The 21,293-nt window shown below is 48.2% G+C and overlaps 1 protein-coding gene across 12 annotated transcripts in view; it reads left to right on the forward strand.

Annotated features, from left to right (window-relative positions):
• The window catches only part of Shank2 (SH3 and multiple ankyrin repeat domains 2), a 446,182-nt gene that overhangs the window by 134,721 nt on the left and 290,168 nt on the right, over positions 1–21,293 (forward strand). For all 12 annotated transcript variants that reach the window (XM_031389011.1, XM_031389016.1, XM_031389019.1 and 9 more), the window contains exon 11: positions 19,831–19,897. In XM_031389011.1, the coding sequence (XP_031244871.1) occupies positions 19,831–19,897 (67 nt within the window). The remainder of the gene's footprint in view (positions 1–19,830; positions 19,898–21,293) is intronic.

Raw genomic sequence — 21,293 nt, forward strand, 5'->3', positions numbered from 1 at the left:
GGAAAGCTACTCCTGACAACAAAGCCTGAGAGCTGCTGAGCGGGCTTCCCTCTTACACTTCCAGTGGTCTCATCACTATCGTGGTCCCTGTGGGCTGTGCATTAGATTAGAAGTCATTTGCAGTGCGGTCGGTCATATTTGTTTATGCTGGCAGCCATGGATGCATGGAGTATCCTTTGTTTAATTTCACTTAATTTTTAGTGGCTGCTCTTTGAGTGAATTTGGACTTATCAATATGTGATATATTCACATCATTTTGAAGTTTAAGCTATGAAGCAGAATAGGGACACAAAGCCCAGCTTTCTTCCTCTCCTCTCAGCTCTTTTTCTCCTCCCCACAGGTGGTCCCCCCCCCTTCTCTGGGCAGGGAGATGGCTCTGTAGGCAAAGTGCTTGCCACACCAGTGCAAAGACCTAGCTCGATCTCCAGCAACCACTAAAGAGGCAGGCAGGGCAGAGCACTGTCTGTCTGTAATCCTGTTGTTGAGGGGCAAAGACTAGTTCGCTGGGCACTGAGCCTAGGCTGAGCTGTGGGCTCAGTGAGAGAACCTGTCTCAAAAATAAGGTGGAGAGAGGTAGAGAAAGACACCTCAATTCTATCAGCCTACACACACACACACACACACATGTGCACATACATAATTTTAGAGATAAAGCACATTCCTCTATCATGTATAAGAATGTAAAACATAACCACATGTAGCAGGCACTGTAATTTATTGAAGGTCTCTACTGTTCAGGAATGAGTACAGCAGTTACTATGTCACTGGCAAGACAGGAAGTGTTTCTGCCTGTTTTTTGGTTTTTTTGAGACAGGGTTTGTCTTGTGTAGCCCTGGCTGTCCTGGAACTCACTCTGTAGAACAGGCTGGCCTTGAACTCAGAAATCTGCCTGCCTCTGCCTCCCAAGCGCTGGAGTTAAAGGCGTGCGCCACCACCGCCCGGCATTTCTGCCTCTTTTTATAGTGAGGAAATAGGCTCCAAAATAGGGCCAAAGCCACACAGGCAGCAAACTTGAATCTGGGAGTAGAAGTTGGGCCTTGTCACAACTGGACCCTTTCATAAACCATAGCCTCTGTGGCTTTGGAAACTGCCAGTCACCAAGTTTGAGTTGCTAACTCTTGATAAACTGCATAAAAGATAATCGTGGGGATGGAGAGATAGCTCCGCAGTTAAGATCTGGTTACTCTTCCAGAGGATGGCACTTTGATTCTCAGCACCTACATGGTGGCTCACAACCATCTGTGACTCCAGTTCCAGGAGATCTGAAACCCTCTCTGCTGGCACCAGACACGCATACATGCATTCAAGCAACACACTCATACATAATTTGTAATACAACCACACCAGGTGTTTCAGCCCCACTTGTAATTCCATTACTCTCACTGAGGAGTGGGAGCCACAGTGAGCCCTAGCCTTGGCCAGACAAACTTGAAAGACATTAATTTGCATTTTGTAATCGATAAAAGAGGAGAGCCACACAGTGGTTGTGTCTGGACCTGCTGCCAGCACTAGGCATGTCTGGTGACTTTGTGGTCCAAGGACTTGATCATCCTTAAGAGAGGCAAGCTCATCTGCCTCTGGTTCTCTTTGAAGGAAGAAGAGCTAAGAGTGCTCATTGTGCTTTTGGCTTGCAGTGCAAACAAGTGACTTGAGGTTTTTCTTCGAGAAAGCTCCCTGCTGGGAGCTGGAGGACCCCTGCTGGGGTGCCCATGCTGGTGGTCTCCATGTCTGTGGAACACCCACAGTTTAGCAATTGCTTTATTTTCTCAGGTCAGGTGCTTCACGGAGTGAAAGCATTTAAAATACAGGCTGACAGCCAGTCTCTTGGGCCTGGGTGTGGGCTTTCAGTGTCCATGGGGGTAAGAGGTGACTCATCCTCTCCCCACGAAGCAGCCCCAATGCACGGCAGCTCTTCTTGGACATCTTCGCCTTTTCCTTTGCATTGCAAGAGTCAAATAGTGTACACCATGGCCCACTGGCACGCACACTCCAAACTCCAAGCGCAGCGGGGATGCTGTGTCTCTTTGTAGAAGGAGATGTCACAGTGCAGGGGCCTGCTGGGCTCCGTGTCTTCACAGCTCCAGGAACTCATCTTCTGGGGAAGCACCTGCAGGCCCCCAGGTCAAGTGAATGTTTGCTCTCAGTGCGCATGCCAAAAATGTGGATAGATGACAGCACTGCTTGTGGCAAAGACGGGGAGGGCTTCTCGCCATTCAGTGACACAGGTGGATAATTGTAATAGCACCTTCGCTCTAGTCAATCATGCTCCATTAGAGTTTCTGGGAATCATTTCTGAAGCTTGCTGTGCTCAGCGCATGAAAGGTTGAGTGTGTGTGTGTGTGTGTGTGTGTGTGTGTGTGTGTGTGTGTGTGCGCGCGCGTGTGTGCTGCAGATAACCAGAACTTGGCTGGCTTTGCAGTCTGGAAATGCCACATTCCTTTTTTCTGTGTGAGCATGTGACAGGTCAACAGTGCATGTGTAGAGGAGGGGATCTTCGGTCTGGGCTCCCACTTTGTTCCTCCTGGGTTATTTCCACACTCACCTGACCTCTCCCTGACTCCCAGATTAAACGTGGCATAAAATGCCACAGGGGCCTGGTTATGTGGGTTCTGCTATCCATACACCAAGGCAGAGGACTCAGGTTGTTTATCCCTCTGATTCACGGAGGGTTTGCAGTGGCTTTGCATAAACCCTTGGTAAGAGGGGATTAGCACTCCTGCACACTCCCCTGATCCTTTACTGCAGGACTTCCTAGCTGAGCCTGGCCAAGGAGCTGATTGATGAGCACAGGGTGAATGGGAAAGAACTGGTAAGAGCATGCACACACGTGCCTGCTGGTCCCAGGGTTACATTCCCAAATCAGAGGTGGGAGAACGAGCAACATAAAAAAGGATGTCTGATGTCTGACGGTCACTAGCCAAATGGCCAATCCATTTAAAGTGCGACCTTGACCACAATGTTAAAGTGTAACCAAGCAAACAAGAATCCTTACTGGCTGGGCTTATGCAGGCTGAGGGGCGGGGTGGGGTGAGCACCTCCTTTGTCATAGCCTCTCATTCATCCAGCTTGGCAGGTAGTGGGTGAGTGCTCTCTTTGGGCCCAGTTGCTTTCCTGTGTTCTGCTATGAGGCCTGTTGACTGTGACTCTTTCCTGGATTGTGTGGGAACATGAGAGTCTCCTTCCAAGTGATTAAGGACAACTCAACTGGTTTGAGGTGATGTGGGCCTAGTGTCATCTCATCAGGTCTGCTGGGTCCAGTCTGAGCAGTAGATGGTGGCTCAAGGCCTGTCCTGGTGTGGCTCTTATCCCTCCCAGCAGCTCCCAGGCACTGACACTGAAACTCTGCTGCACACATGCCTTGATGGCTATTCTCGGATTATTGTCCCTCATTATCTGTCCACAGATGGCACCGTGAATCATAACCAAAGGAATTGAAATGTGAGGTGCCAGTGTGTAGTTGCTAAGGGGTGTGTGTGTGTGTGTGTGTGTGTGTGTATGTGTGTGTGTATGTGTGTGCAGAGTGCTGACATACACCAGCAGATCTGGAAATGGTTGGTCTGTGTACTGGAGGTGAGAGTCCCAGCCAGCAGCTAAGTACCCCCAGGAGACCAAGCGCTGGATTTAAAAGCAGACTTTAGTGTTTGGATCAGCCCCATCAGCTCTCAGAGATGAGTTTGTCACGTGGGCAAGCAGTACCCAGAAAGCTCCAGGAATGCCATGGGAAGCCGGCAGCTGAGACCAGCAAGTGACCCTCAGATCCCCACACAAACTCTAGAAAAAGTCTAGAGAACTACCAAAATGTGATTTTTACCGGGAGGGCCTCTTGGGAGTAAAGGACACCCAGCCTGAGAGATGCCTGCAGCTGTCAGTCACTGAGCTGAGGTTCTTTCCTATACTCACCCTCCAGTGCTTGCACCCTTCAAGGCCCTTGCAGTACCAATGGGGCTTAGCTGTGGCAGCTCAGGGTCCCTGGCCTTCCTCTGCAATCCAGAATGGCTCTGGGATAGGGACAGCTTGTGGGTGAGTGGCATCCCTCAGCCTCTGACCAGGAAGCTGGTAAGAAACATTGTTCTGGCCTCACACAGATTGTGTCTAAGAGACAAGGGAGCCTGAAAGAATTGACCTCAAAATGCTTGGATTCTCGGCCATGTGCCTGGGCTGACCTCAGCCCTAGGGCAGCAACAGGTGTGCAATAAAGGTCTATGGGGAAGATGCTACAGGGCCACTGTGTGAGGCTGGGGTCTGTGCTCTGTCGCCAGCAGCTCCCAACCTAAACCTCCACCCTGTAGTGTTCTGTGCCAGCTTCATGGTGTCGATGGCTGCGTTAAGAGTGATCAGGAGTAATAACTGCCCATGTGGCTGCCTGGGATATTTTCTGGTGCCCAGGGCTTGCTCTGCTGAAGTGTGAGACATGTTACCTAAGCAAACAGACAACAGTTGGGGCAGAGTAGTGGCCCTTGATGGAAACCGAGGGACAGAGCTCCAAATGGAAGAGCGACTCGAACCCTGAATTCTGCTGAGCCACATTGTTCCTAATGTAAACGCCGTGACACTCCTAACACATATGCCTGATGCCTCCATAGGCACGGGTACTTGTGATGCCAGTGCTCAATGGCAGTGTCTTCCTCAGGCACTCTCCACCCTATCTTTTGAGGCAAGGTCCCTCACTGATCCTGGAATTCACAGATTCCCTGAGACAGGCTGGCCAGCACACTCCAGGCATCCTCCTGTCTCTGGTGCACCCACCTGACTTTTTACCTGGATCTTAGGGATGAAACTCTGGCCCTCAAGCAAACACTTTATCTACCAAGCCATCTCCCTAGTTACCCCCCCACCCCCATGCACACAAAGGATGCCTGCCTATTTAAGGGGCTTCTGTATGAAGTTGCAGGTTTTAGAACCAATGTCTAACCCCTGAATCATCTTTTAGCCACCAAATGTCAAAGCGGGAAACTGTGAATCCTTGACTGACATTTTTAGTGGTTTTAACTTATTTGCGAGGACATTTTTAAAAGCCAGTGATACCAGTTGTCCCTACAAATGGGTGAAGGAACTCAGGCAGCTGCTCTTGGGATGGTTTTAGCAAAGAAAAACACCTTTTGATTTTTTAAAAAATATCCTTTTAGGTGTCAAAGTGAAATTTTCAGTTATTTAATTGTGTGGCATTTACATTACATATATTCATTCCATGTGTTTTAGGGTAGGTGGGCCCTGGGGATCCAAGTGTCTTCTGAGCAGACCAACTCACAGTGACAAGGGAAATGAGGAAAGGGGTGGGGGCAGTTCCATTACCTAAGGAGTTTCTACTTTGGGTCTGGGACTCATTAAAAGTGAGTCTTTTTCCCCAAAGGACCTCATCTTTCTGGGGTTTATTTATATACACTGGGGGTTTGCAGGGATGCTGGTGATGCAGGGATGCTGGTGGTGGAGGCAGGAGGAGGCAGGGATGGGTTTTGTTTTGTTTTCTTCCTCTTTACTGGAGAGTGCGGAAGACATACTACAGACAGAATCAGGGAGGCTGGGAGTGGTAAGCCTGTCAAACCTACACTAGGGAAGCTGAGGCAGGAGGATGACAAGAGTTTGAGGCCTGCCTGGGTGAAGTACAAAACTCTGAAAAGCAAAGACAAAAGGGAAAGAGAGTCAGCCAGGCTTAGTTGTCTCTGGTTCCAGGGCCTGCAAACAGTAACAATTTCCTGGGGCAGCCTTGGCTTTTGTGGTCCAGGGCAACTTTGATTCATAGTTTAGAGGCTGTTCCCCAGTGCGGCTTGTGAGTGATGGTGACGTTTACAAAACTGCTTTTCTTTCTTTCTTTCTTTTTTTTTTTTTCAGTTACTTGTAGAAGAAGCTGAGCTAGTAACATTCCCTCAAAACTCCAGTTTGCATGTCCCCAGGTGGACCTGATTTTATGCTTGCGTGACTTAACTTTCCTCCATTGCTAAATGATGTGAATTAGTTCATGTACGTATAGTATGAGTTGAAAATGGTGGGAATCAGGAATCGCTGGACAGTAGTGGTGCATGCCTTTAATCTCAGCACTTGGGAGACAGAGGCAGGAGGATTTCTGAGTTCGAGGCCAGCCTGGTCTACAGAGTGAGTTCCAGGACAGCCAGAAACCCTGTCTCGAAAAACCAAAAACCAAAAACCAAAAACAAACAAACAAACAAACAAAAAATGGTGGGATTTGCCCCTTGTAGGCGATTTTAGTCACCTGAAGCCAACCTCTGTCCAAAATTATGATATGGACATTTTCAGGAAGAGGCCTCAAGTTTTAAGTAGTGGGCCACATTGTGTGGAGGTAGAGCCTGCACTGAGCTGTTCCGTCCCATCTGGGGCCCAGCCATTCTCCTTGTTCAGAGCATTCCTGTGGCATCTGATACCTGCCTATTAGTCACTCAGGAGCAGCTTGGATCATGGCAGAGCTTGAGTTCACGTGGCTCTTGCTTCATGTAGCCATAGCTCCCAAAGCACAACGGTAGTGAGGGATGCTGGCTATTTGGATATGCCAGAGAGAAGCAGGAATGTTCTTTTGAGCAAAGAGGTAAATTTCTCAGTGTATATGTGGTTTTGCACTGTCTGTTTTTCGGCACCCATTAGGCCTTGGGGCACAGTCCCCGACAATGAGTAGGGCTGCAGCTTCATTCACTACCTTTGTGTCCTGAGCACCATGACGTCAGGGTGGGAAGAGCTCCCTGTTGAGCAAACGATGGTGGTGTTTCTGCAGCTGTGGTGCTGTATCAAAATGCCCGACAGAAGTCAATCCAGGAATGAGTCTAATTTTGGCTCCCGGTGCAGTGTCTATCACAAGAAGGCACGACTGTGAAGACATCTAGTGGGAATGGCAGCTAGTCACCCTGGAAGCAGAGAGAGATGCACACTGGTGCTTAGTCATGTTTTCCTATTTTTTCAGTCCAGGACTCTAGCTCATGAGGATGGTGCTGCCCATGCTCAGGGTTTATCTTCCCTCCTTAGTTGAACCTACCTGGGAACACTCTCACAGACCTGTACAGAGATGTGTCTCCTAAGTGATTCCGGATCCAATCAGGCAGATAATGAGCATAAGCCATAACACTCTCAGCCATGGCACTCTATCATGTAGCTCAGCAAGCTAACACATCATGCACACATGTGTGCATGTGAGTGTGGGCACACACACACACACACACACACACACACATACCACTGGTCTTAGCTGTCACTTCTTTCTTTTGTCTTCGGGAAATGGGGCTGTTTCCTACCTCTGAAGCTCATCTCATCATCTCATCAGGTACCTCTTCTTCCTTCCTCAAGCAGAAGACTGAGCCTTACCCCAAACACTGGAATTTTTTTAGTAGTTAGAGCCCAGTGAGGCTATGCGGATGATCGTACCTCTCTTACCCCCTCTTAATATTCAAATGGATGAGATCTACCTTTGGGTAATGGAAATCCTACTTCCTCACCTGTCAGTCAGCCTTCTCATGCTATGAGACAGAGTCAGATGTGCGGAGTACATATGAGTGGCCACTGCTGTGACCAGCACCTTCTTCGTAGCCACAATGTCAGAGCCAGTCTGGAAACAGGTCTGTCCCTGATTTAGCCTCTCTGGGTCTTATTCCTCCTGCTCCGTAAGTGGAAACTGCCATATTTACCTCAAGGCCAAGTGGGAACACCCTAGTGTCCTGTAGATCCACAGAGCGTTTGCTAGCTGAGCTTCCATCAAGCCTCTCCTTTCTGCAAATACTGGGGAGTTGAGGGATTTCTGTGGAAACTGGAGAATAGAAGGTGCCCTTCAACGCCATTTAGGTGTCAGAGGGGAAATTCACATTTTATTGCTTAATATGTAGCCACATTTGGGAGATGTAAGATATGATGTTAATTAGAATAAAAACTACAAGGAGGCTTCCATATTACTCTGATGTCCCCCCACCTTCTCTCTCTCTCTCTCTCTCTCTCTCTCTCTCTCTCTCTCTTTCTGTGTGTGTGTGTGTGTATGTGTGTGTGTGTGTGTGTGTTCATGAGTACACATTCACACATGTATGTTTGATGAGTCATATGATAGAACGCAATGGCTGAGCATGTTATGGCTCATCCTCATTATTAGCCTGACTGGGTTTCAAATCACCTAGGAGACATATCTGTGCAGGGGAAACCTAAACAAGCATGTACATGATGTGCCTGTGAAGGACAGAGAAGGGAGTTGGGTACCTCCTCATACTAGAGTTACAGATGGTTGTGAGCCATCATGTGGGTGCTGGGAATTGAACCCAGGTTCTCTGTGACAGCAACCAGGGTTTTTCTGCTCTTAACCACTGAGCCATCTCTCCAGTTCCCCCAGCCCCTTTGGACACAGAGTCTTTCACTGAACCTGGAGCTCACCATTTCAGCTAAGTTGGTTAACCATTGAGCTTCAGGGATCTGCCTATTTCTGCCTCCTCAACTCTAGGATTATAAACACAGGCCACCATTTTTCAATGGTTCTAGGGAGCAAGTTCAGGGACTCACATTTTCACGGCAAGCATTTCACTGACCAAGACAGACTTGGATGTTTCTCTGCTGTCTCTTACAGCATTTTACTTTGCCACAGATTTATTTTATTTTATTTTATTTTGAGACAGGGTTTCTCTGTGTAGCCCTGGCTGTCCTGGAACTCACTCTGTAGACCAGGCTGGCCTTGAACTCAGAAATCCACCTACCTCTGCCTCCCAAGTGCTGGGATTAAAGGCATGTGCCACCACCACCTGGCAGATATTTTTTTTTCTTAATGACAGGAAACTGTATGCCATTGAATGGAATCCCCCTATGCACAATGAACTAGGTAGGTGGCCACCTTCCAAGGAGATGGCAAATGTTCTACTTGGCCCAGCTTTCTGTGTCTCTGCTGGAAACTGGACCCTGGAATGAAGGTAGACCAGTAGGCCATCGTGTAGCTTTTCTTGCTGGTTAGGTCAATGTAAAAGATTGCTTTTCTCCTCAAATGAGATCTCCTAGCCCCAACTTCTGGGACAACAACCTGACTTCCTTGTAATTAGGAGCCTGGCATGGTGCCCAGCATCCCTGGGAAAGATATTCTCAGCATTAGTGCTTACTGTAAAGCTGTCTTATCCAGATAGTGCTGTGCCATCTGAGAAGTGTGGTCTTGGACTCCAGCTCCAGACTCCAGAGTACGTGCAACTGTGAGCCTCTTTCTTTCTTTTTTTTTTTAAAAAAAAGGATTTAATTTTAACTTTAATAAGGTATACATGTGTGTGTGTGTGTGTGTGTGTGTGTGTGTGTGTGTGTGTGTGCCTCCTATGGAGGCCAGAAGCAGGTACTGAAGTTTTGGTAACCGTGAGCTGCTGATGTGGGTGCTGGGAACCTGACGTGAGTCTTCTGCAAGAGGAGTATGGATACTTAACCACTTAGCCATCTCTCCAACCCATTAGGCCTCTTCTTGTTCCAGGTAGCCCACTCACTTGTTGTTCTCTGTGGTTTCATGCTGCATGGGTCACACAGACCCAGTTTGAATACAACAGGAAACAAAATACAGCCCATTCCATCAATGGGTGACATCCCCCTCTCCTGCCCATCTCTAAAATCATGGTCCTATGATTTGACCAAGGTATTGTGCTAGACACATATTTACTTGAGGTCCAAAGCCAGACTCTGGAAGTTTGGGTTTTGCCGCATGGAAGTCTACCCTGGGGTCACCATGTAGGAAAATCAGTTTGGCCTGCTAGAGGATGGAAGATATGAGGAAGAAGTTAGGTGAGTGCAGGCCACTTTAGGACCTACACTGACACTGGCCTGCACCTGACAGCTCTGCCACCCTGCAATAGTCACATGGGCAAGCCTAGAGTGGCAACGCTCAGAACCCGTCATAACTTAGTGTGATAACATATTGTTAAGGAGTGTAGTTCTTCCTTAATGTCCATAGAGGATTAGTTCTAGGATCCTGCTGTATGTCATATCCCATGGATGCTTGTATTGGGCTTCTGGAAAGGACCAGAATGGATAGAGCAGATATGTATTAGATTGGTTTACATGACACTGTCTGGGTAGTCCAGCAGTGGATGCCTCACGTTGTGCAGGCTGGGAGCTCTGTAGCTGCACAGTCCATAAGGCTGGATACCTCAGCATCCCAATCTGGTGCTGAAGGCTCAGAAGGTTCCTGGAGAGCTGTCTCCAGTCCATACTGGAGAGAAAGAAGCTGGGTTCTGACAGCTCAAAGGGTGGCAGCAGCCGGAACAGGACAGACACACTCACCAGCCAAACACCAAGGCAGGCAGGTAGCAGGCCTTTCCCCAGGACCTTTCTATCTGGGCTGCCACGGGAAGCCACTGCCCACGTAGGGAGAAGTTCTTCTCTCTTTAGTTAGTCCTACCAGGAAATGCCCTCGAAGACCCACCGAGGGTGTAACTCTTAATTCTTTCCAGATTCAGTAAGTTGACAAACAGATCAACCACCCCAATGCTTACATCCTTATAGAGAAGGAAGTGGTGTTGAACAGGACCTGTATGGTCAGGGTGCTTCAGATCACCTGGAGCTGACCTCAGAGACTTATCAGTATGCAAATAATATGCAAAGTGAGTGTTTAGGGAAGGGTACCCACGATTGCTCCTCTGCAGATGCATTTTCTTCTAAATTTTATGTATGTTTACCTAGTGTACGTGTATGTGTGTGTGTGTGTGTGTGTGTGTGTGTGTGTGTGTGTGTCTAGGGAATGGCTCTTAGTTCCCCAAGATGGCCCATCAAAGCCACCAGAGCCTAGGGTAGGCACTCTCCCCTCAGTCCTGTCACAGTAGTCAGTCCCAGGACATTGTTGTCTACAGACCTTGCAGGCTTTATCCTGGAGATGGGCAAGACTCCTGCAGAGTTTGTCTGAGGTGGTCAGCAGTCTCTGAACTTACTGGGCCAGGTATCACTCATCCTCCCCACTCACTGAAGAAGTTTGTGTTTAAACCGCTGCGTCCCCAGGCTGCTGTGTCAATCAGAACAAGAGAGGAGATGCCTTGAGCTTCCCTCTTCCTTTCCGTAGAGGCTTTTTCTCCATGATGGGAGGGGAGGTGGAGATGGCAAAGCCACCTACCTGCTAGCTGAGGCACATCCTCATAAGGTGGGGCAGGATAGAGTATAGTGGCTTTCTTCTATGCTCTGGCTGTAGATCTAAGAGGCAGCTGTTGAGAGGGCAATGAGAAGGGGAGCCATCGGCCAAGCTTGGGCAAGCTCAGCTCCACAATGCAGAGTGAACGCCCCTTGGTACACAGTAGGGAGGCAGTGACCCCAGGGTGCCAACTGCCCTGCAGCAGGAGACCAAGGGAATGAGGGGGCAAGGCCAAAGGTGGCAGTCTCTCTTACATCTTCGTTGCCACAAAAATACTCAGAGAAAACACTTTGCTGCCCCTCCCAACCCCTCAGCCATAACCAGGTTTGCTTGTTAGAGTTTCTTGGAGTTCTGCATTCTCTTAGGTAGCATGTGGGCAGGAGGGATGTCACCCAAGAGTCTCACAGACTTAGGAACCACGCACATTGAACTCTTGCAGCTATTCTAGGCTGAAGTCCAAGGTCAAAATGTGACTTTGATAAGCACACTCCTTAAGGGTGGCTCAGCATGCACACTGGTCTAGGACAAAGCGAGTTCACAGTGACCCCAGCTGGGAAACAAGCAGGTGCCGTGGGGTGGGCTGAGGTGACAGCTGACACATCTGTAGGGTCCTGAGAGAATAGTTCTTCCAGCTGCCATGCTGCCCAGCCCCTGGCCCACAACACACCTGGCTCCTATGTATTCAGCAAAGCCCCCTGTGCAAGACCCGCACAATCCTCGGGCACTCTCCATGATACCCTGACTTCTTCCACTGCTCCCTCATTGAGTCTTTGGTTCCAGGATTAGTGGGGTGCACTGTACCAGGGACATCAAGAAGAGCAGGACCTTATAGCCCTTCCCACAAACTCTTCTGATGGAATGGGCACAGGGCCCAGAAGGTGAAGGGACTCCTTGAAACCATAATGATAAGAAAAATGAAGTAAGCATCAGGTGATTGGGAGGGAGCTGGGACTTCTGGGTACCGCCTCTAGGGTAGTGTTCTATCTCCTCCGGTAAAGTGTTGAAGTGCTGCTCTGGGATCTAAGGAGGCCTCAGGGCTTCCAAGGTGCAGGGCTCTGGGAGGACCTGCTTGTGGCATTTCCCTGAGTTCTATTGACCAGACTGGGATGCCCCTGTGCTGCCTGTGACAGCAATGTCATCCTTCCCAGGCGTGGTCTGAGCCTCGTGGGTGAGGTTTGAGTCTCTTCCCGTGAGCCTGACTCGTAGGGTGTGATTGACAGGTTATGGATTTAGAAGCCATGCTTCAAAGAGCGTGAGATGAAATTAATGTTAAGTGTAAGTGTTTGAGGCGCCACAGAGAAGACGCTTGTCAGTTGCTGAGGTATGAAAACAGATGACACGTCTCTCCCTCCCCACAGCTAGAGGATCTGGTGATACGGGAGCTGTGCCTTCTCAGGTGATTCATTTCCTGGATGCTCTGCTGGCCAGTCGGCTCTGTGAACGGGAGCCAGATAAGCCCTTTTTCCTGCTGCAACAGGGGATTATGCTGGAGAAGGGCATGTCCCTATTCACTGAGTGTCCCGAGTCCTCAGGGTTCCAAGGGCCCTGTGAGGGTACAGCTCCCTGGGTTCTGGGATTCGATCAGATCTACTGTGGCTCTCCATGAAGGAGTCCCACCAAGGGTCTCTTGGGAGGCACCTGGAGTCTCCTCACAGTGTCACCATACGTCACATGCATAGGCCTCATGTCAGGAAAAGACAGAACAAGGAGGGCTGGTGACTGGGAGTGAGCACCAGCCTGGTGCTCTTCCATCCTGCCTTGTTAAACGTGTGGTTGGTGAAATATCTTAACACATCCTCTGCCCTATCAGGGGATCTGGCCCTAATTGGCTTGACCTTGGCTTTGACACTGTCTTAGATTCTCTGTTGCTGTGATAAAACCATGATAAAAAGCAACTCAGGGAGGGGAGAGTTTATTTGACTGACAAGTTAGCATACAGTCTTCCAGAAAATCAGGGCAGGAGCTCAAAGCAGGAACCTGGAGGCAGGAACTCACTCAGACAGAGACTATGGAGGAACACTGCTTTATAGGCCTGTTCCTCATGGCTGGATCAGCCTGCTTTCTTATAGAACACAGGACTACCAGCCCAAGGGTGACATCACCCACCATGGGCTGGGCTCTCCCTCATCAATCATTCGTCAAGAAAATGCATTACAGCTTGCCCATAGGCCTAAGGGATGGAGACATTTTCTTGGTTGAGGTTCTTCCTCCTCTCATGATTCTAGCTAGTGCCAAGTTGACAAAAACTAACTGGCATAGGCACATCCAGCTCTGTGATACTATGGCCAAGGCCCCTGTCTTACCTTCCTCTTCTCACCCAGCAGCTCAAAGCAGTGCATAGAACAAGTGCCTATGACATTTGCGCTGTTACTGAGTTATTCTTACTAACACACATGACTGAAATCAAGGAAGACAGCATACTCCTGCCTTCTCTCACATCTAGCCCTATAGCCTCAGTGGATTACGGAGCTCTGGACCTTACTTCCCTCCCTCTAAAGACATCTTTGGAAGCATGGACAGAGGTAGTGGTGGAGGGGGTTGGGTGGCCACTGCTCCCTGGAGGTTCCCCAGAGAGAAACAAGCAAGCAATTCATAAATATTTACATGAACTTCATTTGCATAGCAGACATAATTACTTCACACAGAACCATGTGGAGGCTTCAGCCCCAGTAACCTAGATGGCAGCAGGTACATCTCTTCTATCCCTGTCAACCTGAGTCCTTTAGGAAGTGGCTTTCCAGCCACGTACTGACTGTTCCTTACTGCAGGGTGCATGGGCCTCTCGTTCTGCCCACTAGGACAGGCTATGAAGCTACTATACCTTTCATTCTGGCTTTTTACTGCCTTGTGGTCCCGTCCTGTCCTTTGCCTGTCACCGTGAGCAGTGGGAATGATGTTTGCTCCCTCAATGCCATGCCCAGAATCTTCCTCAGCTTTAATAATCAGTTTCATCCGCTGCCAGGTCTACCTTTTACAGAGTGCTAGAACTCATTTCCAGCAAGTTCTGTGCCACTTTGGAGCAGGGATGGATTTCCCAAGCTTACCTAGCATGCCCCCTCCTCTCCAGCAGAGAACACGCCTCTGTCAGCATCTTCATCAGCGTGACTTAATTGTACAATGTAATGAGTTTGCTATGGTGTTTTCACACAAATACACGCTGTAGCTTTGGTTCTCTTGACCCCACTCCACAACCCTGTTCCCTGAGCTACTTTCCCCTCCTCTTGCCAAACACTCCTGCTGCCTTAGTTAGCGTTTCATTGCTGTGAAGAATGCCAAGGCAACTCTTATAAGGATGACATTTAATTGGGGCTGGCTTACAGGTTCAGAGGGTCAATCCATTATCATCAAGGTGGGAGCATGACAGTGCCCAGGCAGCCATGGCTGGAGAGGAGCTGAGAGTTCTACATCTTCATCTGAAGGTCTGCCAGGAGAAGACTGGCCCTGATGTGGTTAGGAGGAGGGTCTCATTGCCCACCCCCACAGTGATACACTTCCTCCAACAAGGCCACACCTACTCCAACGAGGTCATGTCTCTTAATAGTGCCTGGGCAAAGCATATTCAAATCACCATATTCTACTTCCTGGGCCCCACAGTCTTGTCCAAACACATGAGTCTATGGGGGCCATACTAGCCATAGCATATTAAAAAATACATTCAGTCCAACTTCCAAAGTTCCCATAGTCTATGGCAGTCTCAGCAATGTTAAAAGCCCAATGTTCAAAGTCTCTTCTGAGATTCATCCAATCATTTAACTGTAATCCCCAAAGCAAGACAGGAAACCAGCTGGGCAAACTCCAAACTCTGCATCTCCATGTCTGATGTCCAACTCCTTTCAGCTTTGTTGACTGCAACACAAACTTCTTTCTCCTAAGCTGGTTCCACTCCCTGTTAGAAGCTTTCCTCAGCAGGTATTCCATGGCTCTGGCACCTTTAACATTATGAGGTCTCTAAGTCACCTTCAGCTTCATAGCTTCTTGTTTCAATGTCTGGGATCCACACATGGTCTTCTGGGTTCCTCCAAAGGGCTTTGTGACTTTTCCAACTCTGCCCTCTGTAGTATTCTAGTCTCTGGTTGACTCCACTCCACTGCTGCTGTTCACTGTTCTTGGTGATCATCCCATGGTACTGGCATCTCCAGTAAGATGGTGTCTTCTGCTGCAACTAGGTGTCACCAATCGCCTCTCATAGGCTCTCTTCATGGTGCCAAGCCTTGGCTTCTTTGCATGTCCCCTTCAGTCCTGTACCATCAACTGCAACTGAGCCTGCACTTTCACCAATGGCTTTCCCTGACCTCTCACAGTGCTAAGTCTCAGCTGCTTTCCAACACCTTTCCATACCTTCAAAACCAGTACCACCTGGGTGATTCTTAAACATTACCAAGTCCAGCTGCAGCATGAGCTACAGCCTTGGCTATCTCTGTAACACAGGATTTCACCTCTTCTTAATCACTACTAATTTTTAGCTCCAGCCAACCAGCATCAATAGTCGCATTAGTCCCTTTTATTCTTGACTCTAAAACCAGAGCCACATGACCAAAAGCTGCTGAGTTCTGCTGCTTGCTGGGGTTGGAACATGCTCCCCCCCCCCTTATTCTATTACTAGCTTTCTATTTTCCAGCTCCCTCACTGCCTAAGCTTGACTGTCCTGGAACTTGCTTTGTAAACTTGCTGTGTAAATTGACCTTGAACCCAGAGATCTACATGGCTCTGTCTCCTGAATATTTGGATTAAAGATATCTACTACCATGCCTGGGCCTAAGCTTAGCTGGGTAGGATCTTGCCACAAAGTCACCACTCCCTTAATGTGTTTCTGTCTTTGGACATAGGATTCAGCTCTATTTCACTTCCTGGTGCCCTTTATTACTTGAATCATAGTTTTATATTGTCCTTTCTCAGCTTGCTCCTTTTCTTTAAAATTTCTTTATAAGAATGAACTTTAGTAACCACACAACAGAATTTATACCAGGTTGTTTTGAGACTTCCTTTGTCAAAGCAATTAATCTAAATCTTTTCAGCTTAGCCTCAGACAGACACTTTGAGCAATAGTAAAAAGCATCCATATTCTTCACTAAATATCATAAAAGTAGTCTGTAAGCCACATACTAACATTCTTCTCCATTGAAACCTCTGTGGTCAGCAGGCCTACACAATTAAAGTCACCCTCAGCATTACCGTCTTCCATAGTCTACTAGGATGTCTCATTAAGCCCCACTTAAAGCATTCCATGGCCTTCCAAATTCAAAAATCCCCAAATCCACATTCTTCCAAACAAAAACATGGTTAGGCCTGTCACAGCAATACCCAGTTCCTGGTACCAAATTCTGTCTTAGTTAGGGTTTCATTACTGTGAAGAGACACTATGACCAAGGCAACTCTTATAACTGGGGCAGGCTTACAGGTTCAGAGGTTCAGTCCATTATTATCAAGGTGGGAGCATGGCAGTGTCCAAGCAGGCATTGTGCTGGAGGAGCTGAGAGTTCTACATCTTCATCTGAAGGCTGCCAGGAGAAGACTGGCTTTCATGTGATTAAGAGGAGGGTCTCATTGCCCGTCCCCATAGTGACAGCCATATCTACTCCAAAGAGGCCACATTTCCTAATAATGCCTCTCTCTGGGCCAAGCATGTTCAAACCACCACACCTACACTCATGCCAAGTGTATATCTACATGCCAACTTTATATCTAAACATGCATGTACACATATGTTTGAAGTATATTTAATATATAATGCACATATTGAGTATTTCTTTATTTAATATATTGTTTAGGCAATACAGATGAGAGAAAATGAATCCCTTTAAAATTTGTATTTCCAGGGCACACTCCAAAGCCCTTGCAGTGTGTAATGGTTTCAAAGACATCTACACTACATTCCTAGTCCTAACATCTGTGTTCATTGGGGTTCTTAAAAGGGAGAACAAACAACACAAACACACACACACACATACACACACACACACACACACGCACACACACGCACACACACACACGGGAAATATCAATGAAATGTATGATCTTTTTCTGAGTCAGGATCTGGTTGCATAGTCCTGACTGGCCTTGAATTCAAGAGATCCACCTGTCTCTGCCTTCTTAGTAAAGGAAGGTACCCCACCTGGCTCTTGCTCTCTGTTCTATCAAAAGGCCAGGCAAAACAAAACTCCACTTAAAATAATGTAAAGAAGCAACTTGGAAGAAACTCCGCTTCCTCTAGGGTCAGATGTTCTTGAATCAAAGTACTGCCCAAGGTTTCACTCTCTGCTGAAAATCACTCTCTACTCAGCAGTCTTCCTGCTTTAAATCAGCTAGTCCTGTAGGAATGAGAGCAGAGCTCTGACCACCCAGAGTGAGGGAGGCAGAAGGTCCATTTGCATTAGGAATAAAATCCCAGGGGGAGCTTGCTTAAGAATAGCTACACTCCCCTCAGAAGAAGTAAAACTTTCTGCCTTGTCAAAATATTTAAGATTTTGAGGTCGTTCTCTTGAGACGTGTCATAGTTAGGATTACTGTTGCCCTGATGAAACACCTTGGGGAGGAAAGGGTTTATTTATTTGGCTTACACTTTGTCAAAGGAAATCAGGACAGGACCTCAAACAGGGCAACAACCTAGAGGCAGGAGGTGCTGCAGAAGCCATGATGGGGTGCAGCTTACTTACTGGCTTGCTCAACCTGCTTTCTTATAGAACCCAAGGAAGCTGGAAACAGAGGTCAGTGCTGGTAGGCTCAAGGATTGCTTCTTCCTGGGGAGACCCACCCCCATGGGTTTCCTTTACATTGCTACGTTATATCAGTTCAGTGTAGGTGTGTATGACTCTGAGCTTGCATCTTATGGTCTATTGTGGGTGTACTTATAATGGCTCCATTCCAGGAGCTCTAGAGCAGTGTAGGCATTGGCTTAGGGTCTATATTTGGGGCTCCAGGACCATTCCCTGGATACTTGGTGTTACTTGCTGGGTGCTCCTGACTGCCAGGTGACAGGCAGCAGGGCTACAGAGCCATGCTGAGATGCTTTCTAGCTGTCTCTGTCTCTGTCTCTGCCCCTCTCTCCCTCCCTCCCTCCCTCCTCCCTCCATCTCTCTTTTTTCCCTTTCTTAACTTCACTCCCCCTTTCTATTATAGGGTATACTATAACCCAAGCTGGCCTCAAACTCACAAAGTAGTCAAGGATGACCTTGAACTTGAGATCCTCTTGCCTTTGCCTCCCAAGTGCTGAGACTATAGCCTGTTCCACCACATCTGTTTTAGAATGTATGATGCTTTAGAAGGTGGGGCTCAGGGATTCTTGCCATTAGACAGGCTCTCTATCATTGAGCAGCGTCCCCAGCCCTCAGGCTGTGTGCCTGGGTGCATGAGTGGAACAGTTTGTGCTCAGGGAGCCTTAAGAGCATTTGGAGGACAGAATACCTGACACAGGCATTGTAAGGAGAGAAGCCTCCATTCTGGCTCACAGTTTGAGGTCACAGTCTATCAGGGTGGGAAGGCATGGCATCAGGGGTGCGAGGCAGTGGGTCACATTGCACCAGCAGTCAGGAAACAGATGCATGCTGGTGTTCAGTTCATTTCCTCTCTCTTTATTCAGCCTGGGAACCCAGCCCATGGGATGGTGCCCGCCACATTCAGGGTGGGTCTTCCCTCCTCAATAAACCCAATCTAGAAACTCCCTCAGACATGTCCAGAGGCTTGTCTTCATGGTGGTTCTAAATTCCTCCTGTCAAGTTGACCATCAAAATTAACCCTCACAAAAGAAGAGCTGGGAGCCGGTGGGATAGCAGCCCAGCCTTCTGATACATAGGGCACAGACCACAGTGAGTAGTTCACAGACCCTCTGAACCCTTGCTGCAGACTGTCCCCATGTCCCTGGACAGACAGTTGACCCCACATAAAGGTTGTAGTGGAAGAAAAATGTCATGATGTGGCTGCTGAGAATTAATAGCTAGGCATCCCTTCCCTCAGGCTTTCATGGTGATTCGATTTGTCAACTTGACACAATCTAGAATCACCTGGAAGAGAGGAATTATCTAGATCAGGTTGGCCTGTGGGCATTATCTTGATTCTTAATTGATGTGGGCAGACGGAGCCTATGGTGGGCAGCACCATTCCCTAGGAAGGGATTCCTGAACAGTGTAAGAGTAAAGAAGTTGACTCAGTAGAAGCAAGCAAGCACCCATGCATTTATTCTCCCTCCGCTTCTGATTGTGGATTGATGCTTTAAGTTCCTGCCTCGGTTTCCCCTTAGTAATTGGCTGTGAGGAAAAATATAAACAAAATGCATTTTCTTTTCTATCAAATAAGACAAAATTACATTTAAAAAAATTGTAAAGAAGCCAATTGGTGGAAATTAAAATTCTGCCATGGTTGGCTTGCAGTTTTTGAACTCAAATATATGCTCAAGTTTTATTGACACTTCCTAGACACTGCACAGCTATTAGCCAGACAGGCAAGCAAAAATGTGAGGCTGAGCTCTGGCCACTTGAGTAAGGCACAAGATGTAAAGGGTTACATTAGGAGTAGAAATCCAGGGAGACCCTTGCTGCCTGCTTGCTTCAGTGGGTGCAGCGTTTTTCCTGCTGAAGTGCTTTGGATGGTGTGGTCATCTTCTTGAGACCCGGATCTTACAACTATAACCTGGAATCGTGAGGCAAATGAACCCTTCCTTAAGTATTTGTCACAGCCTCAGACATGAAATGAGGACAGCGTTTGATGATGTAAGCGCATAGAGACCCATGGCTGTGCGGCTGACGTTGAATTCTGTCATTTTTTTTTCTTTCATTCTGCAGGTGGCTATAATAGCGGGGAACTTTGAACTTGCAGAGTACATCAAGAACCACAAGGAAACAGACATTGGTGAGTAGACCTGCGCCATTGTCATCTGAAATCCTCCTGGGACTGCTTGCAGAGCTCTCAGCCTTGGGAGTCCTTCCCTGATTGTGGGGAGGGTTGTGAAGACCTTGGGGGATGAGCAATGCACTTCCTTTGAAGAGTACCACTCTCCTCTCTTCTGACAGTGCCTGCTACAGGTACATGTGAAGTGTGTAGGGCCTCAGGAATGGGGATGTTTGAAATCTGCTGGGGCTTGGTCTAGGGTTCCCACCTGATTCAACTCTCTTGATTTTTTTCCCAATATTGATTTAAAATGTATGCCTGTAGCTGTGCTTTTCTGCAGATGGTGAGGGTCTAGCAACATTGGCAGGTGATGCTGATCCTAGGGGAGATGGTGCGTGGGGAGTGGGGATGGCTAGGGGATATCTCTATACCTTTCTCTCAAGTTTGCTATGAGCCCCAAACTGTTCTCAAATAGTCTTTAAAAAAAAAAAAAACATTTACAGAAACAAGTCAGAGATACTGTGTGGGTACCAAGGAGGAAATACACCGGGGAGCTGGCTTAGATGTGCTTATTGGAAGGCACAGACTCATGTGTAGATGGGTGACAACTGAGAGGGAAGAAGAATGTGAGGTCCTCTCTTCTGCCCTCCCATCACCTCTACTTGGTGTCCCCATCCCCTTTCTAGTACCACTTGCACCAACCAGGAGGGCCATCTCAGGGGCTCCTCCCTGCTCCCACCGTCCTACCATGGGCTGGGCCCAGTCTTGCACAGTGGATGAACCAGCTGGCCTGCGCCCTCCAGCGCTGGGCTTCCACAGGACCTGCAGCGGGGAGCAGCCCCACTGGAGCAGCAGTGGTGAGCCCTCAAAGGTGGAGTTGTCCCATGGAGGGGCTCTGGGATGGGGCTTCTTGGGGCCTTGAGAAGAAGCAGATGGCATCTGCCTCTTACTGCCTCTGCCCTCACCCTGCTTTTGGGTGTTGGGAGTGAGCGAAACTGTGTCTTGCTTTTACGTCTTTACCATGTTGAATGTGTGTCTTGCATCGAACGTGGCTGGGACCTGCCTTGCTGGGAAGTTGGATCGTGATGTAGAGCCAGACAATGGGCTTGTGTCACCCTGTTCCCTGCTCTGAGCATCAGCATCATTAGAAGAGGGATATGTGTAGAGCTCAAACCAAGCGGAGTCCCAGGTTCCCAAGCTGTTCCCTATGCTTGCCTGCCTCAGCCTCATTCCAGCTGTGAACAAATTGCAAGTGCCCCATCTGATGCTGATATCTTTGTCCTCTCCCATGTATTCATCTTCACCTTGACCAAGTGAGTTCTTACCTGCAGAAACAGTTGCACCACCCACAGGTCCTATATTAATTTTCAACTTCCCCTTATATTTTACCACTTCAGAGGGAAATGGCTTCTCTTTG

Source organism: Mastomys coucha, unplaced genomic scaffold, assembly GCF_008632895.1.
Source record: "Mastomys coucha isolate ucsf_1 unplaced genomic scaffold, UCSF_Mcou_1 pScaffold21, whole genome shotgun sequence".
NCBI lineage: Eukaryota > Metazoa > Chordata > Mammalia > Rodentia > Muridae > Mastomys > Mastomys coucha.